General features: G+C 42.4%; 1 protein-coding gene across 7 annotated transcripts in view; it reads right to left on the minus strand.

Moving 5' to 3' along the window:
• Positions 1–24,140, minus strand: part of slc12a5a (solute carrier family 12 member 5a) — a 138,216-nt gene that overhangs the window by 49,445 nt on the left and 64,631 nt on the right. For all 7 annotated transcript variants that reach the window (XM_086086701.1, XM_086086700.1, XM_086086702.1 and 4 more), the window contains exons 2-3: positions 2,224–2,324; positions 1,496–1,633 (exon numbers count right to left, since the gene is read on the minus strand). In XM_086086701.1, the coding sequence (XP_085942827.1) occupies positions 1,496–1,633; positions 2,224–2,324 (239 nt within the window). The remainder of the gene's footprint in view (positions 1–1,495; positions 1,634–2,223; positions 2,325–24,140) is intronic.

Raw genomic sequence — 24,140 nt, forward strand, 5'->3', positions numbered from 1 at the left:
TTTGCTGGGCAATTTTTGTGTAGGGGCGTTTTACTTGCAATTGACAAAAATGTCTTAGTGTTGCTGATTTTTATTTATTTTTTGTATCAAAATAAAACATTTTGTTAGATTTTTTTGTGTTTACATTTTATTTTTTTTAGCTATAATTGTGAGAATACAGATAATAATGCTACTTACATAGATCCTTGTGATTTTGACCGGATTTTGCCATTTCATCTTTACCTTAACATTAAACAGAATTTTGTGCGCAGGTATGTCGAACAGAGAAATACGCAGTAGGAAACCTACATGATCAAGTATTGTGCTTTACTTTAGTTCTGGAAGCCATCACTTATTTCCGACTGAAATGCGTCGACACGACCCCAACGCTGTTTAGCTGCAGCGTAGCCTATAGCCAAGCAGCTTTGACATCGCTTCGTAACAATTCTAATTAAGCGGAACCACAATTAGATGGTGAACACAACAGCAGTTATGAGCGTAAGAGCGAGCGGAACCTTTAAATTGTCGATTGTGTTGACACTTGACACAGACTGCAGCTGCTAAAGCGACACATACTACTCATACAGATCTCATTCTAGATTCCTTTTTCGTGGCATAATGCTCAATAACAGAAAAATAATGAGACTAGGGAACACGTGGAATGCTAATGACGTGCAATCAATCAGTTCACAATGACTTTTGTAAGGTTTCATTTCCCATTAATTACCCACTGTGGAGTTTGCAAACATGTCTAAATCATTACTGATAACAAATTTAAAGCAAGTGTGTGTGTATACATGTGTATGCATGTAAATACTTATCAAATGCAAAAAAACGATACCATTTAATGAGATCCAGTTAATTTAAACATAGTGGGAAACTATTTTATTTTTTATTTTTTTACTTGTTTTGTTTGTTAGCCAGTTAGCATTTTAGTCAGGTTTGTTATTCATTATTTAGCTTGTTAGTTAGCTTTATTTAGGCAGCTACCTAGTTAGCTGGTTAGCTTATTTATTAGCTGGTATGTAGGTAGGAAGCTAGGCTCTTAATTTAAACATAGTGGAAAACTAGTTAAATCATTATATACATTTTTTTACTTGTTAGCCAGTTAGCATTGTAGTTAGCTTTGTTATTCATTATTTAATTTGTTAGCTTTTTACTTAGTTTCATTTTAGGCAGCTACTTAGTTAGCTGGTTAACTTATTTATTAGCTGGTATGTAGGTAGGAAGCTAGGCCTTTTATTACCTTTCTAATTAGTGGGTCATGTTTCTAGTTAGCAAGTTAGCATTTTTGTATATATTTTTTAGCTTGTTTATGAGGTATTTAGCTTGTTAGTTTCCTTCGTTAGCTGTCCTGTTAGCTACAGTGTCTAGTCTAATTGGCTTCTTTGACTATTTGTTGCTAGTAAGAGATTATGCAAATCCTTTTACGAGTCAAATAAGCACATTTAGGATTGGCCTAGCACAGGTCTGCTGCTTGCGCATTCAAGTGTACTTAAATGTGTTCTTGCGATACCTTGATGGGTTTCTTGCGGGATGACTCGGCCTCATTGTTCTCGGCCTCCTCGTGCTCCTTGCTCCCTTGCGGCAGGTTGGAGTAGTTGGCCAGGCTGCTGAGCAGAGACGACACCATGGGACTGGTGTCCATCTCCTCCTGTACATGCACAAAACAACACAACCGATGAATGCAGCCCTGAGGTTAAACTATGCATTTATTCAATGGATAGTTGCATTAAATATTGAACATAGTGGCCATATTTACTATATCATTAGTTCTCAAAAATGTACAAATGCTTTATTATATATCGTTTATTTGGGGTGGGCGGGGTATTTGGGTTACTGATAATAAAGCGATTGTGATCATCTTGGCAGTTTTTCATTATTTGTGGCAAGGCTTGGTTGCGACACCCCGCGAATAGTAGCGATACATTTACTCCCAAACCGCACTCTGCCTCCCACCCTCAATAGATGCCCTCTGTATTAAACACAGCTTTTCTTCTATGCGCAAATGCCACACGGCTGGGACCATCTCAGTATATTTGTACAGAGGTTGGAAACAAATTGCTTCCTTTTCACGTTGATCCTTTGCACCCGCGTGAGATTAGCTTGCATTAACCCGTCGCTCCCGCTCGGCCTTCACGCCGTTGTTGCCGACATCGATCGCGGGTCAGCCAGGGCCACTGCTCAAAATGTGAGAAGGATCCTTCGTGCTGCCGCGCGGGCATAACAGCGGGGCTGTCGTACCTCAAACAGGGCCATGTGCTTGCCATCGTACTGCTGGCTCTTCTCTGCCGCCGCATCGCTGCTGTTGATAAACGGGCTGCTCTCCTTGGGGTTATTGTCACCTGCAAAGAGAGACAAAAACAGGAAGTCAAACACACGACAGACAGACCGAGTGAGATTGTTTAAGGGATGCCCACCGGGATATAGGTGGGCGTGCCAAAGGGGCCACAGTTGGACTTTACAGGGAAAATAAGCGCGGCTAATGAAGTGTGAGTTGGCAATATGCTCAGTGTTACACAGTGCATTCGATGCACAGGCCCAAACTGTAGCATCACAATTCAACTCTTGAAAGAAGGCACTATACAGGCTGGCCACCATTTTTTTTTTAACAATTTAAAAAGTTATTACAAAAGCAATTGATGGGAAACTATACTTAGCCTTGCTCTGTATAATCAGTGATTATCCACGTTTCAAAATACATTTCTTTATTTACTGATGCAGTAGATTCTGTTAAATTTGCCACAAAAAAATGTGAGTAAAAAAAGATACAGATTACAGATTAATCTGCTTATTATTTTAAAATATAGAAACAAATTTTTATATATATATATATATATATATATATATTTTTTTTTTGTGTGAATATTCAATATTTGAAGGAAAAAAACCTCCCGAAGTCATTGCTAACCTCCCTTAGCATTTGAATAGGATCCTACCTTTGCTTTTAGCAATAGCGCTAGGCTAGCGATGTTTTAAAAAAACGAAGCATGTTTTGTATTTTAAAAAACAGTGGATGTATTTTTTATTGTCGTGAGTTTAGTTTTACAGTTAACTCAAACTGGGGTGTCAGTAAACAGCTTAAAGGACAATTTGGAACAGAATAACCGGAACATATGCTACATACTTGCTAGTTGCTAATGTTATGCAAGCAAAATGGTGTGTTCAGGGTACTTTCACAGCATCGGAAACTTTGGTTTTCTTCAATTATAACATTTTAAGGGGAAAATAATCAGCCATTTGGCCTAATTGGCCGATTGTTTTGGCAAATGCTTGAAGGGCAATAATCGGCCGATTAAAATCGGCGGCCAATTAATGAGCCGGGCCCAAGAAATTAACGAGTGAAAAGCAACAGTTGGAGAAATGGAAGTGAGTAAGGAAAGAATAAAGAGAGAGAATAAGTCAGTGTATTTTGGATGCACCATTTGATTTGGACTTATCTATAAGTCTTGCAGTTCTACATGAGTCCGAACACCCCGACCAACACGACTGACTTGCGTCCTGCACGGAGGGCGCTTCTGTGCGCGTCTTCTTGTCTGCGCCTCGGCCCTGGAGCATCTCCTCGGGGAGACAGCAGATTGCTCTCCCTCTGGCTCTCAGCCCTGAGTGCCGCGAGACCGGGTTATTTATAGCGGCGCGGCGGTGACCATGTGGCGTGACGCCGGCCACGGCTAGACACAGACCGGCAAATGAGTCTCACAAACGAGGACAAAAGAGCGTCAAGACACAGAAGAGTGGCGACTGGGACACAAAGATGATTTGTCGAATGAGGAATTTTAGAAAGGCTGGCTCGACTCGAAAGTTTGAATCTATGGAAGGACGCCTTGTAGAACACCACGGCGGACATAACTTTTTGTTATTTTTTTATTATTTTTGGCTGTTGACGATCATTCTGTGACAAGCATTACCAACAACTACTAGAGCTTATCCCGGCTGACTTAGCTAGCTAGTTAGCATTTTATGTAGTTCGCTAGTTTGCTAGCTAGGTAGGTAGACAATAAGCTTTTTAGTTTGCTAGTTTGCCAGCATGTTTGTTAGGTCGGGAGCTACCTTCTTAGTTACCTTTCTAGTTAGCATTTTAGTTACCTACCTAGTTTTTTTCTCACTTGCAATTTTATTAACAGTTGCGCACCAACCTAGCTTGCTGCTTAGCTTGTTTGTTAGGAACATAGGCTACTTTGTTTAACTTTTTTTGTTTGTTATTTAACTAGCATTTTAGGTAGCTTGTTTTCCCCCCCGCTGGTGCCTACTCTACTGTTAAAATTTACCCATATTGCATTATATTCATTATTGTGTGCAAATCTGCAAGGTGTGTACTGTATAAAAACAGTGGCGTTTGTGTTAAGTGTTTGTTTGTGCTAGCATGTTAATAATATTAGCAAATACTATTGATGAGTCTCATGTGAAGATGGTTTGTTTGTGTTGAATAATTTAACTAGTGAATACACTCATTTATGTATCATGGTTTCACAATTGTGTACGTTCTATATGCATGGTGTTTGTGCTTTCTCATCACAGTTTTTAACTCATTTGCTCCCAAAAACGTATAAAAATGTTCAATTTTAAATATTGCCATAGTCCCAAAAACGGATTTATATGTTTTTTATTGATTCAGCTTCTGACCTGAAGAGGTCGCTTAAAGCAACGGCAGCAGGTGGCAGCAGGGTCTAATCTAATGCTAATTACTGCAAACAGATAGAATTACACTTTTTTCCTGACAAAAGAAGAGACTTTAATCTTTCTTTTGGTAGGTTTGATGTTTTTGTAGCAATAGAACACAATATTATTTGGGCCTTGCGAAATCAGTCAAAATCCAGTAAAACAGTGAATGAATGGGAGTTATTGAGTTAACTGCTATGTCGCCATCTGGTGGCATCTATATGCAATCATAAACCACTTTTGCGCCATAAATACCGGGGATTGTACTGTATGACCACAGCACTAACCCGCTGGCTAATTTCTTGTCATCACTGTGGTAACATTCAACAACCTCCTCATGACAAATGATTGACATTTCCGGATTGAGGCGGGAACGAGGCAATCTAGTAAAGTAAGCCATTGTTTCTGGCCATAATGAGACATAAAAGCCAACTCGCATGTTTTTATGCAAATCGTCAACACTTGCCATTATAAGCAACCTTTGCTTTGTTGTTTTTCACAATTAGCGTTTCTTTACAGATCAAAGCACAGAGCAAACAAGAAAGCCTGTGATCTTGATGAAAGGGACAAACAAATGATCTGACACACACCATGTTGCATTCATGTGAAGGTCAGATGCCCCCAAAGAACGTGTTTCTTCACAGTTCATTTCTTCCTGCTCCCTCACAATTAAACTCCATCATTGCGCAAATGATGGACGGCCCGTTTCAGGAAACATGACACAGCTCAAGAAGAACTCGCCTCCCCCTGAGCGGCTTATTGCGCTGCGATCTGATGGGAGGCGTCCAACAGCGGCTCACGCTGTCAAAGCCTCTCGCTATCGATGGTCCAAATCCACAGCTTTGAGGCTGACTGCGCACGGGATCCTCTTACGAACCCAACCCACACCCCAGAAATAAATAAATAAATCACAGAACCCCCAGTCCAAAAGTTTATCTAATTCACTCCCAGCCATTTTCACTTACTCCCGGTTGTTTTATTGGATTTTGACTGATTTTTCATGTTCTATTGCTATAAAAACATGGAATCTACCAAAAGAAAGCTTAGAGTCTCTTCTTTTATCAGGAAAAAAAGTATATTTTTATCTCTTTCTGTTTTGCAGCAATTAGCATAAGAATATAGCTAAGTTTCATCATTATTCACAAATCTGTTTAAAAAACAAGGGAAAAGAGCTTTTTAGCAACATAGCCCTGGTTGATCTCTCATACTCTGATGCCATCTGCTGGTCATTTTTTGTAATAACTACCATTGCTTTAAGCGTCCTTTTCAGGTGAGAGGCTACTACATCAATGCCTTCTGTATGCTCTAGCATAAAAAAAAGAAAAAAGTATAAATACGTTTTTGGGACCATGACAATATTTAAAATAGAACGTTTTTATTTTGGGGGAGTAAATTAGTTATTTGAATATTACTCCATTTTCTATAGTTTTTTCTTATTTAGGGTCGTGAGCCTACACCAGATGGCTTTTGGTGGGAAAAGTTGGGTACACCCTGGACTGGTCCCTACTCAAATCGTAGGGCACATGCAGACAAATGACCAACTTTCTCGGCCTGTGAAAGCCATTCAACGTTATTAGTTGGATCTTGCACATTTAAAAACTCAATAACATAAAGACGTTTAAAATCGCTGCGTGCACCCCATTCAACCAACAGCGGTGAGCCGAAATGAATTGCACTGCACTCGTCAGCCGTCGTTCCAAACGGAGGTCGCTCTCGTGTGAAGGTGCCTTTGTTGAATGTCATCGTTGTTGTGAGTGTGTTTACGATCTCCCGGGCAACCGGCCAAACCGGATCACAGTGTCCCCGACGCGCCATCTACACAATTTAGGGTTCACCTCCCAAACATGCTGACTCCCACAACTTGCCAATGACTCTATTTGTTACTCTATACATGCGACAGAGCTATAATTTGGGGTGCATTTGAGGCTTGAGCGGGGTTAATAGAGTTCAAATATTAGGTCAAGTCAGACAAAAAGACTACATGAATAGAGCGGTGGAGTGAATGGAGTGATTGTTGGTTCACAAGTGCATCCCTCACAAGTATCTGTGTTTGCACATTTTGCAGCTCGCAAAGCCCAGTTTACAGTTCTCCTGTTCTTTGGACAGAGCCATAAGGGAGCACTCGTCCACAAGTATTTGAATTTGCGCTATCGACCGGCGCAGTGTGCTCGTGAAGAGACTGAAGATTTAACAATGAGCATTATTATTATTGGAGTGGTTGGAGAGGGAAAAACGTATTTGTTTTACAACCTTTTTAAAGATGTCACCAAATGATGCTTCTCAGCAACAACAACAAAAAATTTTTTTTTGCTCAAGATACTATGACACATTGAATATTTAAATAAAATCTTGTATTGGATCTCATTAAAATATATATATTTTAAGTTTTGAAAGCGAAAGAGCGGCATGGAAAGAATTAGCCATTATTTCTCCGGCGCGTCACCGAAAAAACCAAGCGATTGTGAATTCTGTTCATAGGAGAAGTCCAACTCTCCAGCCTGCCAGCAGAGAGGCTATAGGTCTCTTCTGGCTCGCTTGTCTCGCCTGCTGCCGGTGGAGCGAGGTGAAGGATTAAGGTCACTTTAATCTAAATTCCAGTCAAATCGGGATTGAAAATATATTAACGTGTACCCAGACTGATCCATGAGACGTTCTGACAACACGGCAAAGAGCTTTTTTTGGGATGTTAATCGTACCGGCGGGTCAAGAGGACATTTTGATGCAAAATGTTTTGAAAGGGACAGCACGGTACATTTTGTGGTACGTTTGAATGGATCACAGTTTTGAGATTCTGGGTTTGAATCTCAGCTGTATGCCTGTTATAGGCTCCATCTCGCCCGTGATCCAAATGAGGTGCCCACAAAACCAACCATGTCTTCCTTGAGAGTGCCTTACTGTCGGCAACACAGTGCAGGAGTGGATAATGTGTCTGCCTCACCGTCAACAGGTCTTGAGTTAGAATCTTGGCTCTGTGACTGGCTGGCGACCAGTCCAGGGTGTACACCTTGCTGTTTCTCGCCCAATCACTCAGAGGAGTCATTGCACTACCACTACCCTACATATACATGCTTTGTTCCAACTTTGAACATGTTGTCATGTCTGTCCCTGATAATCAACATGACAACCCAAGATTCACTCCATAATTCTGTTCTACTCAAAAGCTGTGCTAATCTCAAATTCAAAGCAATATCACAATCTACAGGGATCTGTTAGTCATTACAGTGCTTTACAAAGCTGAATTACCAAAACAAGTTGGGTGAGACCAACAAACGCCTCTTGCAAAACCAAAAACCTCCATTCATCCATTATCTACCGCTACTGGGGAGAGGGAAGCCCAGACGTTCCTCTCCCAAGCCACTTCAACCAGCTCCTCTGGCGGGATCCCAAGGCATTCCCAGGCCAGCCGGGAGAAATTGTCTCTCCAGCGTGTCCAGGGTAGTCCCCGGGGACTCCTGCCGGTGGGACATGCCCGGACCACCTCTCCAGGGAGGCGTCCAGAAGGCATCCGAACCAGATGCCCGAGCCACCTCAGCTGGTTCCGTCCAACACAGAGGAGCAGCGGCTCGACTCTGAGTCCCTCCCGGATGACCAAGCGTGTCACCCTATCTCCAAGGTAGAGCCCGGACACCCTGTGGAGGAAACTCATTTCATCCGCTTGTATACGGGATCTTGTTCTTTCGATCACAACCCACAACCCATGACCATAAGTGAGGGTATGAACGACTGGTAAATCAAGAGCTCCGCCTTTCGGCTCAGCTCTTTCATCACCACAACGGACCGATTCAGAGTCTGCATCACTGCAGAAGCTGCACCGATCCGCCTGTCGATCTCCCGCTCCATCCTGCCCTCACTCGTAAACAAGACCCCAAGATACTTGAACTCCTTCACTTGGGGCAGGATCTCATCCCTAACCCGGAGAGGGCACGCCACCTTTTCCGACTGAGAACCATGGTCTCTAATTTGGAGGTGCTGATCCTCATCCCAACCGTTTCACATCATCGGCTGTGAATCGCTCCAGTGAGAGTTGGAAATCACGGCTCGAAGAACTCAACAGCACCACATCATTCGCAAAAAGCAGAGATGCTATGTTGAGGCCACCAAACCGAACCCCCCTCAATGCCTCGACTGCGTTTAGAAATCCTGTCCATAAAAGTTATGAACAGAATCGGTGACAAAGGGGAGTCTTGGCGGAGTCCAACCCTCACTGGAAACAAATCCGTTTTGCTGCCGGCAATGCGGACCAAATTGACCACCGGTCGTACAGGGACCGAACAGCCCGGACCAAACCAAAAACCTACTTGACGAATATAAACGTCGATGGCAGTAAACGGTTGGATTCCAGTTGACGTCCATGTCAGTGAAATTAAACTGGCTCTTGTGTGTGGTAAACTTCCAATAAAAATGTGTCAACAATGCAGAAAATCAGTTATTTTCATCAAAACTATCATGTCTTACAAACTGCAGATGTATTTGCAGATTGCATGTTGGCGAGGTTACAACACTGCTATTGACTGACGCATCTTCTCTATGCCGTTTATTTCCAACAAGATACGAAGGACAAAAGATGGTGGTGGTGGTGGTGGTGGGAGGAGGACGGGGTCTTTAGCTTGCATCAAATTGTTCACAAGTGAATTCTACACTTTGACAGGCACACACAGCGTAATGTGGGGAGGAATAAAATAGCAACAGCGTATGGTTACATGCCCACATCTGCCCACACGCACACACACACACACACACACACGTCATAAATTGACATTTTCTCATTTCCTTGCCGCTATCCAGCAGCTGTGGCGGCGATGTCAGAAGCACATTAGAGGATGCAGTATCCTTGTATAAGAGAATCTTTTGAGTTTTTCTCTCCCACTCTCCTTCATTATTCTCGGTCGGAATGCAATTTAAAAAAAGCAACATTTATGTCACTGTTACTGTATGTGACTTCAGGAGTGGACCCCTGCCCTTATCAGTATTCAGGCTGCCACTTCGGCTCAGTATGAATTTTAATGCCTCGCTTTGCCTCGCCGCCTTCCATTTTGACACGGGTCCCTCCGCTTTCACTTCAACTTCTCCTCTTCCAGATCCCGCTTCCTGATTGGCTCGCTGGCTCACAACGAAGGCATGGACAAGAAAGCGCATCGAGGCTTTTAGCATGTTGTTTGGGCCTTACCGTCAAGTCTCATGACGATGAACGGGCGGGTCTCGGTACGCCCTCGCCGCGAGCTGGCTGTGCGTGTCGGGTTTAACTTGGATTTAATGGAAGGTCAATGCTTTAACAACGCCTCCCTCGCTAATCTGACAACGGGAATGACAAATAAAAGCTAATTCTTGATTTAATCTACACAACTAAGTGCATGGATACATATAAAGATACACAAAAGCCACACCATCGAGACTGTGAGGATATACTTGTTTTTTAAAAAGTTTTTTTTTAAGTTTTTTTTATGTGTCCTTGGTATTTTCGATCAGCATGGAGCCATAGTAGCCACTTGTTGATATACTGTAATTGTGTGTGAAGTTGTTTTTCATCAAGAAGATGAGAGAAAATGTTGTGTGAAATAGTTTTAGATCAGAAATGTTCAACATAATCTGCTGACAAAAAATGACAGGGGTTAAATGATTTGTCCTGACTAAAACTCGACTAAAACGTTGACAGTTGTTATCGACTAAAACTAGACAAATACAATTATGTTTTCTTAAGACGAAAATAAAGACTGAAATGCTAGATTTATAGTCGACGAAAAATGGACTAAATAAAAACGAGATGAGGTTGACTATGATAAAAACTAAAATGCAGGATTGAAACTGGGCTAAAACGCATATATATATATATATATATATATATATATATATATATTCACCCATGGGTGGGCCAACTCGGTCCTCGAGGGCCGGAGTCCTACAGGTTTTGGATGTTTCTCTCCTCCAACACAGCTCATATATGATCAGCTCATCAGCAAGCTCTGCATAAGTCTGATGGAATCAGCTTGTGTTGGGACAGGGAGACCTCCAAAACCTGCAGGACTCCAGCCCTCGAAGACCGAGTTTGCCCACCACTAAGTCCACTAGTTCACCATGTCAAGCCATTTCAGGATTTCAAAGCATACTGTGGCAAACTGACCACAACTGGGCCATTGGCTTGAATTGCTTCCACATTCGAATTTCAATTGTCCGAGCAGAACCCGACGTGCGAACACTGAAGCAGTGGTGGGAACGAACCGTCACCTGGACAGCTCTCGCGCCGAAAGATATACGAAGGGCCTGGAGAGAGCAACTGCGCATTGCTGCTCGCCGCTGCTGTAATTGGCCAGAGGTGGCGAGCCGAACAGGCCTTCAGGGGATGGAAAAATAAGAAGGTAGCGATAGTACCGTGGAAGGGGCTAAAGGATGGAGTGGGAAGAAAGGGGTGAGGTCAGCTTGGATTACACAGCGCTAAAGTAATTGGTGGAAGCGCAAAGGTGGCGCAGTTTTACCTTTTATGAAGTGGAAAGCCAGGAGAAGGGCAAGTACATCCATCCATTTTCTATGGGTGCAGTATAAAAGTCTGCAATGTAAACCATTACACTACTAATGAGGACAACATTTACACTTTCATAGTATGAATTTGTTTTTGCTCCCATTTTCTATGAATAAAGGTAAAAAGATGTACAATTCCATACTGTATGTGTAAATCAGTGCCCAGTTTTCTATGAATTAAGACGAGTCCCTAAATATGCAAAGCAAGGGCTATGTGAACCACTACACTATACACTCTAAAAACAATTGGGTCAAAAGTAACTCATGGATCAAAAATGATCCACTTTATGGGTCAATTTGACCCAACTTGGATTGTTTTATACAAAATGACCCAATTTTGTTTACCCAAGTAAAGGATCTGACCAATATTTATGAATTGTTTTACGCTGAAAGACCCATTTCTTGACTCAAAGTTGGGTCAAATCGACCCAAGTAGAGGATCGGCCCATTTTTTACCCATTTTTTTTTTAGAGTGTAGCTATTGTGTTAACAAGCGTATGCCCGTAAAATGCTTTTGGTTTTGAAAAAAATTACTTTGTATTTTTTCCTTTCTATTATGAGCATTAAACACATTTTTGACCAAGATGCTAAAAAAACAAACAAAAAAAAACACACTATGGCCACAGTGATTCAATCAGCTACGGGAGCGTCTGCAGGGAGGATGGGTTAACGTCTTATGTGACAAGGCCATCATCTTAGGTCAGCGTCAGTCTCTTTGAGGGAATGCTGCAGGTGTGAGCCCTGCCACAAATTAACACCTGATTCTCTTCCTCACGGACTAACACCCTCATCCCTCCTGGATACACTATCATATCACCTGGAATTCAAGGGGAAGGATATAACTCTTCACCTCTTGTCATCTCAGCTTCTTTATTTTCTTGAGGATATTGAAACCCAACATTGTTGCCGTCACACCTTTTTTTGTTGGGGTTCAGAGAAAAAAAAAAGTAATAATTGTTTCAGTTTTTTTTAATAGTCCTTTATAAACATTATAACAATACTTGCCCTTTTTTTTAGTTACCAATGAATAAATATATAATTTTTTTTATCAATATATAAAGAAAAAAAATCTCTTTTTTAAAATTAAAGAAATATATGTGTGATTTTTTGAAATAAAACAAAATTTAAGACCAATTAAAAAAGTAAATACAAAATACATGTAAAAATTAGGGGTGTCAGGCGATTAATTATTTTAATTGTAATTAATCGCATAACTTCAATAGTTAACTCACAATCAATCACACATTTTATATATGTTCATACTCTTGTTAACATAAAAATGCAAAAGAAATGTGGCTGCATCTTTAGTCATTGATAGGGTAATTTCATAATCATTCATAAAATTTAGTTAAAATTAAAAAGATGTCCTGAACTGTAAAAAAACGAGTGTGACATTGATTTGTGTTACGGTCATTTTTCTGCCACTACATGGCATAATTGCATTTGTAAGACGTTGGTGACAGCTTAGTGCAATTTTCTTTTCATATTAACAGCGATGTCATCGTTAACGTGAAGCAACTTGTGAAATTTTGCACATTTTAAAAATGGTAAAATACAACTTGACACCAGTCTCCACAAATATTCATCCATCCATTTTCTTAACCGCTTGTCCTCACAAGGGTCGCTGGAGCCTATCCCAGCTGGCAAGGAACTTACAATTAACTCAAAATTAACACACTCATTTTGACACCCCTAGTAAAAATGGAATTATAATTAAAAAATTCTTATAGGTCAAATTAACAGCAGTGTTAGATAAGTACTTTTCTGCAAGTGTTGATTAAAACTGAAAATAAAAAAATTGAAAGAGAGCATTTCTCATATAGCTCTTGTGTTGACTCTCATTCAGTTGGACCTAATGTTTTGTTCAATGAGTGAAAGCATCTTGTTCTCTCCCATAGATGTCCAAGCCAAAGTCAAAAGGTAGGTGGCGGCGCTAAAATGGTTGAACGCAGTGAAGTGAATGTGTGGTCAATAAATTCCCATCGATTTCTCTCTGTCACAAACACACACACACACACACACACATCTGTTGAAGGGCTTTTTCATGTGATGTCACATGAAGAAGTTGAAAAGTGAATGCACTCAGTGTGCAGTTGAAAAGACTTGAGGCCATTTTACAACTGCATTATTTAGAGCTCCAAAAAGTTTTAGTGCTGCACATCCTCAGCGAGGCAAAATGTTGCCGCACCAACGACCGGCATGCTGCTTTAAGGTCATCTCGACCCTGAGTGGGTGGAGATGACTGTGACCGTGTTAACAATAGGCACAGTATGCCATCATTAACCACATGACTAGCACCGTAACCAAGTCAAACCCACATGATATCATACAAATTAAGTTGAGCAAAATCTTCTATATCACTTGTCCTCGTTAAGGTAAGAATTATTATTTTGTTTTTTTAATGAAGTCTTCCAAATTATATTTTCGCATAAATTTATGGGAAAATACATTAAAATAATTAATATATAATTTTACGAATCGATATTGGACTATGAAAAGGAAAATGTATACAATATAAATGAACCTCGCCCTAATTAACAGTGGTTGACTCATTTTTACACCTTCATTACCGTTAGCAATGGACAATTTCGACCAATGTAATTTAAATTAGGCATGTTTTGGCGACCCACATTTAAGTACAATATCCAATTTAATACTTGTAAGAACAGGTTCATACATGAACCGGCAGACACACACACACACACAGCGCAGCCTTCTTTTTCAGTCTGCCTTCGACAGATAAGACTGCAGCATTCCGAGATTTATCAGGCGCCTCGGCACAGGTGCATTACCTGGACGACCCACTGAAGTCCCATTTATTTACTGATAGTGTGCACAAAGCTTGTGTGTGTGTGTGTCTGTGTGTGTGGATGAATCTCAGCTTTTGACTCTTGTGTGCAGAGACCCACCGCAAGGCTCGGGGATGGGGTGGGAGGAGGATCATCCTGTGAAATATGGGCAGATCTTTGCGAATATTTCCAGCCTCGGGCAGACGACTAAATAAATAATGAAACAACTGGTTAGCAGTTACAAGCTGGAAGCTTGAAGGGCTTGTCTCCCCATCCAACCCCCCCTCCCCCCTCCCCCCCAACCCCATCTACAGTGACGATGAGGCCTCTGGGAACGTGCTGAGCTATCGCCTTGAATTGTCACTCCAAAACCTGCAAAACTAATGTATTTGCGTAATGTGTGTCAATAACAATTTCCAACAGCCAGGGGTGCACATAACAATTTTGACGTGGTTCTCAAATGAGCACCAGAGTCGTTGTTTGGTGATCAACACTTGCATGAAATTTATGAAAATTTACTATTTTTCGCATTTCACAAATCTTCCTTAAAATTGCATGAAATTAACGGCAATTTTCAATTTTTCTAATTTCACATTCCTGATCCTAAAAAGACCAATATGACCTAGTATCGGCACCATACCAATACCTGGTATTCATGGCTGGACTCCAGGAATCCATTTCGATTATACACTCTAAAAATAGTTAAGTCGCATTTTTTTGTTTTTGTTTGATCCGACACTAAAAACAGTGGGTTCAAAAGTAGCCCAATTTTGGATCAAAAATGGACCGATCCACTTTATGGGTCCATTCGACCCAACTTTCTGGGTTGTTTTATACAAAATGACCCAATTGTTTTACCCAAGTAAAGGATCTTATGAGTTGTTTTACACTGAAAGACCCATTTCTTGATTCATAGTTAGGTCGAATCGACCCAAGTAGAGGATCGGTCCATTTTTGACCCAACTGTTTTTAGAGTGTAGATAGCAAACTGAAACCTCATCAATAAACATCAAGTGGCAGAAATACATGTTAGGCAAGAGTCAAAATGCCAAGGCCGATTTTTTTTGTGCCAGTCCAGCCCTGCTGGTATTAGTACTCGCCCATCCCTACTTTTTATTTACAGTACACTGCTTATAGCTGGGATGTTCATAGTTATCTGCATTACATGAAATATTCATTTAGCAATGAAGCCAAACAAATTTTTTTTTTGCCCCCTTTGGATTTTCTGCAGCAGCTCCACACAACCACTTTCAAATCGCACGATGCAGCGGAGCTCAGGGAGTTTATCTCCACTTTGGCTTGGTCTAGACAAAAGTGCTCTTTGAATAAAAGGGGACGGCTGGAGGAAAAAGCAGGAACGTAAAGAGGTCATCCCTCCATCTTTACCTCGGTGCGATGTGTCGCAACGTGTCCTGGTGGGTCCGCACGCTCAAAAGGCTGCATCCTTTGATCACACTTATGAATTATGCAGCTGCTTATGTTGTTTGCGCGGTGGCCAGGGTGTTCGGATGCGCGCGTGCGTATGTGTGTGTGAACCCAAGCCAAAGACTGCGGTGTTTAGTGACAATGATGACTGATGCTGTTCTGCCCTTCCCACAGTCTCTGCTTTAACAAACCCACACAAAGCACACACACATTTACAGAAACTCAGTTACAGTGACTGATGTCCGTCCTTGGTGGCTCTTTAGTCGGCCATCAGTCATCACAATCTGAGCTCATCAATGCCGTGAAAGTGCTGGCTTGGCTGACTTTAACAATCAATCAACAATTACTTTTAATATAGAAACCAGGCGGTAATTGGCCGTCTTTCAAATGGAAGAATGTATTTATCCGTTTTTTTTTTTTTGCAGTTACATTTGTTTGCGACATTACTAATACTGTAATATTATTTAATAGCAATATTATGAGTAGTCACATACATATGGAACGGACAAAAACGCTTTGTAGGATTACACACACAAAAGTAATGCACTTAATTAATTAATTGGGGTAGAATGTATTGTGGATTCCACGTTACATTACAATAATCCTAATCATAGACCTTATATGTATCCTGTTGATAAAAAAAAAAAAACTGCCACACATCCCTCAGGGGCATTTATTTTCCATGAAGAATTAGGATTCAGGATTAGGATTAACTATGAAAGTAAGATACTGTTAAATAAAGAAATGAAAGCAAACTTGTACCCCCCTTTTTCATGGTGAATCTTTGAAATGACGTTAACATTCTGTACAATTCGACGTTGCGGCATCTTGTGCACAAACATCTTTACCAGATAAAAAAATGAACGAAGCGCCTCTCGCTCTTCAACATTCAACGAGGAAACCGTGAGTAATTCAACGAGAACAGAATTAATTGGTCCCCCCCGCTATCGGCGCTTCTTGGTTTGTCCCGCCTTAAACAACACCTGATTGGTCCGACCTAAAAAAAAAGGTCGGCTGCAAATGTATCAGCGGGAGCGGTACAAGGTGCATTTCTCGTAGTATTTGTGAACAAATACCGCGAGAATTCAGCTTGCTTGCTTGCAAGGTCTCATGCTAATATGATAGACATTTCTAACCAATTTTGGGACAATTGGTGAAATTGGTGTTGAGGGGCTAATTTTTTCAAAATTCCTACTGAGTTTTGAGTGCGTCATGTTTAGGACCTCTAAATCCAATTCACAAGGATACATACGCATGCAAAAATGGATGACTTTTCAGATATGGTGCGAACTCCCAAAATGTGTTTTTTTGTGGCTCAATACATCATTTTGGTGCAGTGTGGCATTTGGATCCTTGTTTCTGTATTACGTCAGAAGGATACGTTTTTGTTGTTGAAGCGAGTCACCCGCGGGTTATCTTGTGTCATTTGAAAATAATCCACTTCAAAGGCAACGCTGTGTTTTTCATCTTTTCCTAAAAACTCCAAATCACATGACACACCTTCTACGCATCTCTTCAGGACAAAATACAGAATGAATATTTTAGATTACTCTATAAAAGCAAAGATGGGGCTATAAATAACGTTTTTTTTTTTCAAGTGACTAACGCATTACACTTCTTTCAAGTTACTAGTTCAGGCATGTTCGGAGTCCTGAGGGGACACGCTTGCACAGCAGCTCCATCGTTGGATGAACATGTATAATCTCAGCGAGCCGCCATTTTGTCAAAAGGAAATGGTACACGCTGAAGCGGCTGATTACACAAGACCGTGTGTGTTTGGAGAAGAAACGTGTTGTTTTGTTAAAACCGTGTGAATTTTGGACTCTTCTCAATCTGGCGGAATCCTAAATGAGATGGCAGAACTTTCAGTTTTCACGAAGAGACCTGCTGTTGCCTCGGCCACAAGAGCAGGGGTCCGAAGCGACATCATTACGCAGCGAGGAAAATTCCCCCTGGGAAAGGACGCTGCTGTGCATGCAGACAAATTGGACAGCAACGTGTTGAAATATGCAGCAGTTTACATTTTGTCGGCTGGGAGGCAGCACAGTCGTATTGCTAACCGACACGCTAGCAACTCAACAATAAGAATTGGTATTAACAGATATAAAACAATGCCGAGCCTAAGAAAATGTTAAACCTAATTCTGGGGGCGAACCAAATCGACATGCGGCACAGTTCATAGCTCTTCTGTTTCCACACGGCTCATTTAGCGGGCGCACAACAACACAGGGGAGACGTTTGAAGCCGCGGGGCCGCCATCTTGGGACTCCCAAAAAACGTTATCTCGGCATACGCATTTGGCTGCAAAGGCTGGGAAAGGACATCTGCAATCCACAATCATGGCCTTCCAACGAGACAGAGCTAATCGTGTCCTCTCTCTCTCTGGGGAACGCTTAGAGCTAAGTCACTACCAACAATCAATAGGAGTTTTTAAGGATAATGATGCTTGACACTAGTGCATACTAGACAATGGGTTGATGCTATTAAGATTTATGAAGCATTACGCTCCACTGGGGGAAAGAACAGTTCTATTAGTGAAAGAGGCATGTCCCCACCAAGATGTCATTAATGGTAGTCTTAAATGTCAGGTCTGGCAGCAGTAGAAAGAGCTTCAAAACCACCGAAGAAATTGGAATGACTCAATTATGATGTCATGTTTTCCGAGATAACCTTTACTGGGCTAGTCTAATTTTGGATGCTAAAGTCACCAACACACTTTGCTGCATTCTTTCTCGTCTATAATGAGACAAGACCCTGTGATAACTCCAACTCGTCACTAATCTGCCTTAACCGCCGAGTTCCTCCACGTTCCTCCGCCGCGTGCCTCACGAATACCGAACGTCGAACCGGGTGCGCGTCTCAAATAATGAGCATCTGACTGCATCGCTAGCAGTGTGTGTGTGTGTGTGTGTGTGTGTGTGTGTGTGCATGTTTGTCCTTGAGTGAGCTGAGCACACGTGTGGATTTAAAAGGTAGGCGGTGACCCATGATCGGTACAACTTCACAACCTGTCCAAGTGATGGGGGGGGGGAAAACACACCTGAATAAAACATGATGTGCTGTCACTCACAAGTCAACATGGAGGTGGGGGAGACAGATGTATATATGTTGAGTGTAAGCATGAGACAATTACAGCTCCTTTGGGGTTTTACCTCAGAAACCGGGCGCTAACTTCTATCTATTTTAGATACAGCTTACTCATATGTGAATACAATTAAGCCTATCCCAAAAATAAATAAATGACTAAATAAATGAATAAAAGGCAAAAAGTGAAAATAAAAAGGGATATAAAAAAGTTTTTTTTTTAAATGAAAAACATGTATATAAATGGAAACAAAAACAACAAAATCCATCCATTTTCTGTACCGCTTGTCCTCACAAGGGTCGCGGGGGTTGCTGGAGCCTATCCCAGCTGGCTTCGGGCAGTAGGCGGGGTACACCCTGAACTGGTTGCCAGCCAATCGCAGGGCACACAGAGACGAACAACCATACTCACAATCACACCTATGGACAATTTGGAGTGTCCAATTCACCTGCCATGCATGTTTTTGGAATGCGGGAGGAAACCGGAGTACCCGGAGAAAACCCACGCAAGCACGGGGAGAACATGCAAACTCCACCCAGGAAGGCCGAAGCCCGGACTTGATCTCACAACCTTTGCACTGGGAGGCGGACGTGCTAACCAGTCAGCCACCGTGCCGCCCTAAACAACAAAATATAGATCCATAAATAAATAAATAAAAGAACAAATAAATACAAAATACGAGATTTAAAAAAATAAAAATTCACATTTCATGGCAAAAATAATAAGCAAGTCCTTCACAAGTAGTCAACATGGGCCGAGTGGCGTCGATGTGAACATCCCGCACAGCTGAGTCACCCGTGACTGATGTATGGTACGCGTTGTTCCGTCCTTCGGCTTAACCTCTCCTCATCCACACGGCAGCATCATCTCGCCAATATGTTTTCTCCGTCTAATCCGCTCCTCAACCTCCGAAAAAGGAAAATAATCACTCGCGTCCTAACCCCGTAATTCCTTCTATCTTTTCTACCGTCGTGTTGTGCCACCATCTTACCCTCTCCCCCACCCTGTTTCATAAGCAGCCGGTAAGACGGCGGACGAAGGCAGATGTGGCGCGGGTGTCGCACTCGAGCCGAGCGCACTCGAGTTTGTCTTGAGCGCGCATCTGTCAGGGGCCCTCCAATGCGCAGCTTGACTGGAGCAAGGGGTTTTAGTTGAAGGGCACCGGGCACACGTCCCATTTGTCTGGGATGTTAAATGCTTCATTGGAATCAATGGATTGAAAAGCACGATCATTAATGGGTCATAGGCAAAATATTAATAAGCACTGTGCATCATGAAGGTATTTAAATACTGTATGAAATATAATCCTGAGGCTGGCATTCATCTCACAGACTCGTGATGTCAATAGAGGACTAGAAAAGGAAAGACTGTTTTGGTATTAGGGTTTATCACACCGTCCGTCCGTCCAAACATTTTTCATACATACACGCATCGATGCAATAATTCAGCAAATGGATTGACCAAATTCTATCTTGCCAATCACTGGTGTATGGGTTATGGTAAATTTGTAGTAACAACTAAACTAAGAGGCCATGAGGGAGATAAAAAACTGGTGCAGTATTTTGACATGCTTGTAGCATAACACGGACTGAAGCCGTTAGTAGAGTGTGAGCACACATGCACACACACACACGCACGCACGCACGCACGCACGCACGCACGCACGCACGCACGCACGCACGCACGCACGCACGCACGCACGCACGCACGCACGCACGCACGCACGCACGCACGCACACACACACACACACACACACACACACACACACACACACACACACACACACACACACACAGATGCTACTGCAGCAGCTTTTTTCTAAGTGTGCCACATTGGACCAGGATGCAGAGGACAGGGCCTCTTTGATATGGACCCGCACGTGCGATGCTCCTCGCCATTACTCCCGCCTTTGTAGATGGAACGCCGGTATGAAGACGGCAACGTAAATAAATAAATAAAGCTACCCCGGTAATCACCGCAGGCCACGAGGCCGCACGCGGCCACAGTTTAAAAGCCGGGCTCGGGTGCAGCTGAAGCTCAAAGCGTCGCACTGAATCTGTTCTGCTCCGAGGCGCTTCCACGACCGCGGGCCCGACGCCGTAGCACAGATACCTCCCTCCCTCTCTCTGCCCCTCTTTTTTGGACTCTGTATGTTACGTAACCTCCCTCCAGAGTGTGCACGCGTTGTTGTGTACGTGTGTGGGTTTCTCTTCTTGTGTAACCATAGTAAAATGAAAGATATTGCGAGATACTCCATATTGGAAAAGCTGCATGAATCCCATTCAGTGCAACATCAGGTACCTCCGCAAGTAATAATACAAGACTCGTACCCAAAATGAAGATAATATTGCTCAGCTTGCACGTTTTTGACATTGAGGTACAGTACCGTGATTTCCCTATACAGTGGTACCTCGTAGTGTGATAATAATTCATTCCTGCGAAGTGTTCAATGTCTGAATTGTTCAACCTCCACAAAAAAAAATTCTCATAGGAAATAATGTAAATGGAATTAATTCGTTCCCAAGCTCCAAAAACAGAAAATTCCTATTTTAATTTCTATTTATGTTTTTACACTCTATTTACAGTATTTACACAATAAATAAATAAAACCTACCTTTTTTGTTGTGGTGTGATGGCATCAGTGGATGAAAAATGCTATGTTAATGCTTGCTTTAGTTGAGTGCTGAGTTTGTGTATTTTACATTGGGCATATTGTTAGACTACTAAGGGGTCCTTGCGTGCGTTGTTTAACGTCAGACACGTTGTTGAACAGCTAAGGGGGGGGGGGGGGGGTCCTCGTGCCAGTATTTACGGAAGTAGGCATAGTAGGTACAACGGCGCAATAATCTCCTTCCTAAATCCACTGTGGTTCGTAGCACTGTACGTCTTTCTTTGCTGCCACTGGCACTGTTGTATTTCTTCGAGCCCATGCCGAAGAAAATTGTCGTGGACAAATCTAAATGCACTCGCCAATGTATGGAGCACCCCCGGGAGTATTCACGCTCTGACTGGAAATAAGCATCATCTCTACTACCGCGACGTGAGCGTTAGGCATCGCTCGGCTTCACTCGGCGACCCGTTTTCAAGGTACGTTCTGCTTAGCTCGCTTCGCTTGGGTGTTCGAACTCTGAGAATGAGTTCAAACTCCGAGGCATTTCTTACTCAAGATTTTTGGGTTGAAGTCCGATTTGTACGAGTTCCGAGATGTTCAAACTCCGAGGTTCCGTATATTTGTCTATTGCAGAATCCCTGCGAGATTGCTCAAATCTGCGGTCCCATTTTTTAATTTTTTTTATTTCGCATAGTCTTTTATTTCCTCAACAAAATAAAACATGAATCTTAGTGACAACATTCTAAAATATGCAGATGTCTTTAAGTGAGTGGCACTCGAGTTTGATCTCTCAGAGCTTGTATTATTGGTGCGAGCTTGTCGGCATGATGGGGCTGCTGCACTGCACCAACGGCGCCTTTTCAACGGGAGCGGCGGTGTATGACAGGTAAATAGAGGTGACTTGCCGAAGGGGGATGACAGAGGAGGACGCATGTGAAAGTCATACACACACATGGAAAGTCTCCCTTCCTGAGGTGATTTATCAAATGTGTGTCTCCTTTGCAAGTGGTTTGCATTTGAGGGAGGGTTTTTTTGATGTATCAACAAAAGCAAGCTACAGCTGGATGCACTTCTATTGCACTTAACAAACTGCAGACGATATGACTATAGCAACCTAAGTTGGAGTTTGTTGTATCATTAATCGTGTGCAATGCAGTTACGATTTAGTTTTCTCTCACGTGAAACTTGCTTTTGTAGTAGAAGTATACATTCTGTGCAGCCAACGACAGGGGTGGGCACACTCGGTCCTCGAGGGCCGGAGTCCTGCAGGTCTTGGATGTTTCCCTTCTCCAACACAGCTGATATATGATCAGCTCATTAGCAAGCTCTGCATAAGCTTGGTAACGATCCTGTTGATTGGAATCAGCTGCGTTCAGCAGGGAAACCTCCAAAACCTGCAGGACGCCGGCCCTCGAGGACCGAGTTTGCCCACCACTGGCCAACGAGTACGCCGACAACTAATTGAGCTGATTTTGAGCCAGATTCATCCCCTCTCGATCAGAGTCAGTCGGTCGGTCAGTTAAGGTATGATTGTCAAATCTTCTCGATTATCCTGAGCTAGCATCCCATACAAATGCAGATCCTGATGTGTGTTGTTGCTAGTCACGAGAGTGTTCTGCCGAGCCAGACTCCAGAGGAGTTACCAGAAAAAGCTTTACCCCCGGGATTACGCCGCACGCGTGTGCGTTGCGGATCCCCTCGTCTTGACTGCGTGCTCCGGACACGTCAATTTTATGGACAAAACTCACCGGCTGCGCACATCTGCTCCGTCGCCAACAACTTCCCGTCGTGTCTCGCGTGATTGCGCAATATAATGTGGCATTAAAAACAACGACAAAGACAGCAGAAAGAGAGGTGGACTTCCTTTGATTGAATTTACCGTCACACTACCACAGCTTCTGCTATGACGTTCCATGCAGAAACCTTTTTTCAGGTTGTCCTTTTAAAAAGGATGTGCCGTGTCGTATATAATTTTGTGGCTTTCCACGTCCATTATAAATCTCTCCTCGCCCATGTTCGCTGGCGTTTTAAATCGTGAATAAGCGTTAAACATTATGACGTTTTGCTGATATGATTGCGAAATAAGATTTGGCGAGTGTTTTATTCTGAAAAGTAACCAGAATGTTTTATTATACTGCGTCGGGTCTTCCTGTCCCACTCGGATGTGTTCTGTGCTACTTTGCCATTTGACGGATACCGACGGAAATGGTAAAAATAGAAAATAGGTCTATCCGGCCGGCGGTGGTCCGCAGTCGATCCGCAGCGCATACGCAGCCGGTGCAATTTGAACAAGCTGATAGAATGGAAACGAATTGGCTCTGCCGCTGGAGCAGAAAGGATCCGCAATGCACACGCAAGCGGTGTAATCTCGGGGTTAGTTTTCGGCCCAAACCCAATACCATCACTTCCACTCTACTACATCTCAATTGCATCTTCCCGTTGATGGTGTAGCGTGTCCCATTTTCCCAGTTTCGCCCCGCCTTTGTTCCACACTTTGACTAATTCCGCATGGAAGCGGGCACAGGCGAAGTGCATTACCCACAATTCATTGCGGGTTTGACAAGAAAAACGGTAAAAAATGGCGTTCAATGAAATGACTGGCCTGTGCTGAAGTGTAATTTCCGTGCTTGCCGACCTTCTACAGCAGTTTGTGTCGGGGTCGCAGATCAAGCCGCGGAACTTTAGCTGCCATCAACTGGAAGCCTGAAACTTGAGTTTTTACTTTACTGTATTTTTAATAACAGCAAAATTGCCAAAACTACGACTGGCACCATTGTGTTTGATGACGCAGTTTCAAAACAGTGGCGTAAATAAATGACATCACACGCACTGTCCCAATTGTACATTTTCCGCACACTTGTAACCTGCGCTCTCAAACACGACTTCTTCTACGTGTAGATTTCAATGAGGACTTCAATTTTTCAGCAGGTTGGGGAGATTTTTTTTTTCTTAACACACCCCACACCACATTTATTATGATCAATTATTATTATTATTTTTTTTATTATTTTTTATTTTTTTTTCTAAGAGCTCAGTATTGTTCATTCGGAAATGTCATCATCATTGCTCTTTTTTTTT

The sequence above is a fragment of the Leptonotus elevatus genome, chromosome 10 (assembly GCF_054856555.1).
Source record: "Leptonotus elevatus isolate MCC_2025b chromosome 10, RoL_Lele_1.0, whole genome shotgun sequence".
Taxonomy (NCBI): Eukaryota; Metazoa; Chordata; class Actinopteri; order Syngnathiformes; family Syngnathidae; genus Leptonotus; species Leptonotus elevatus.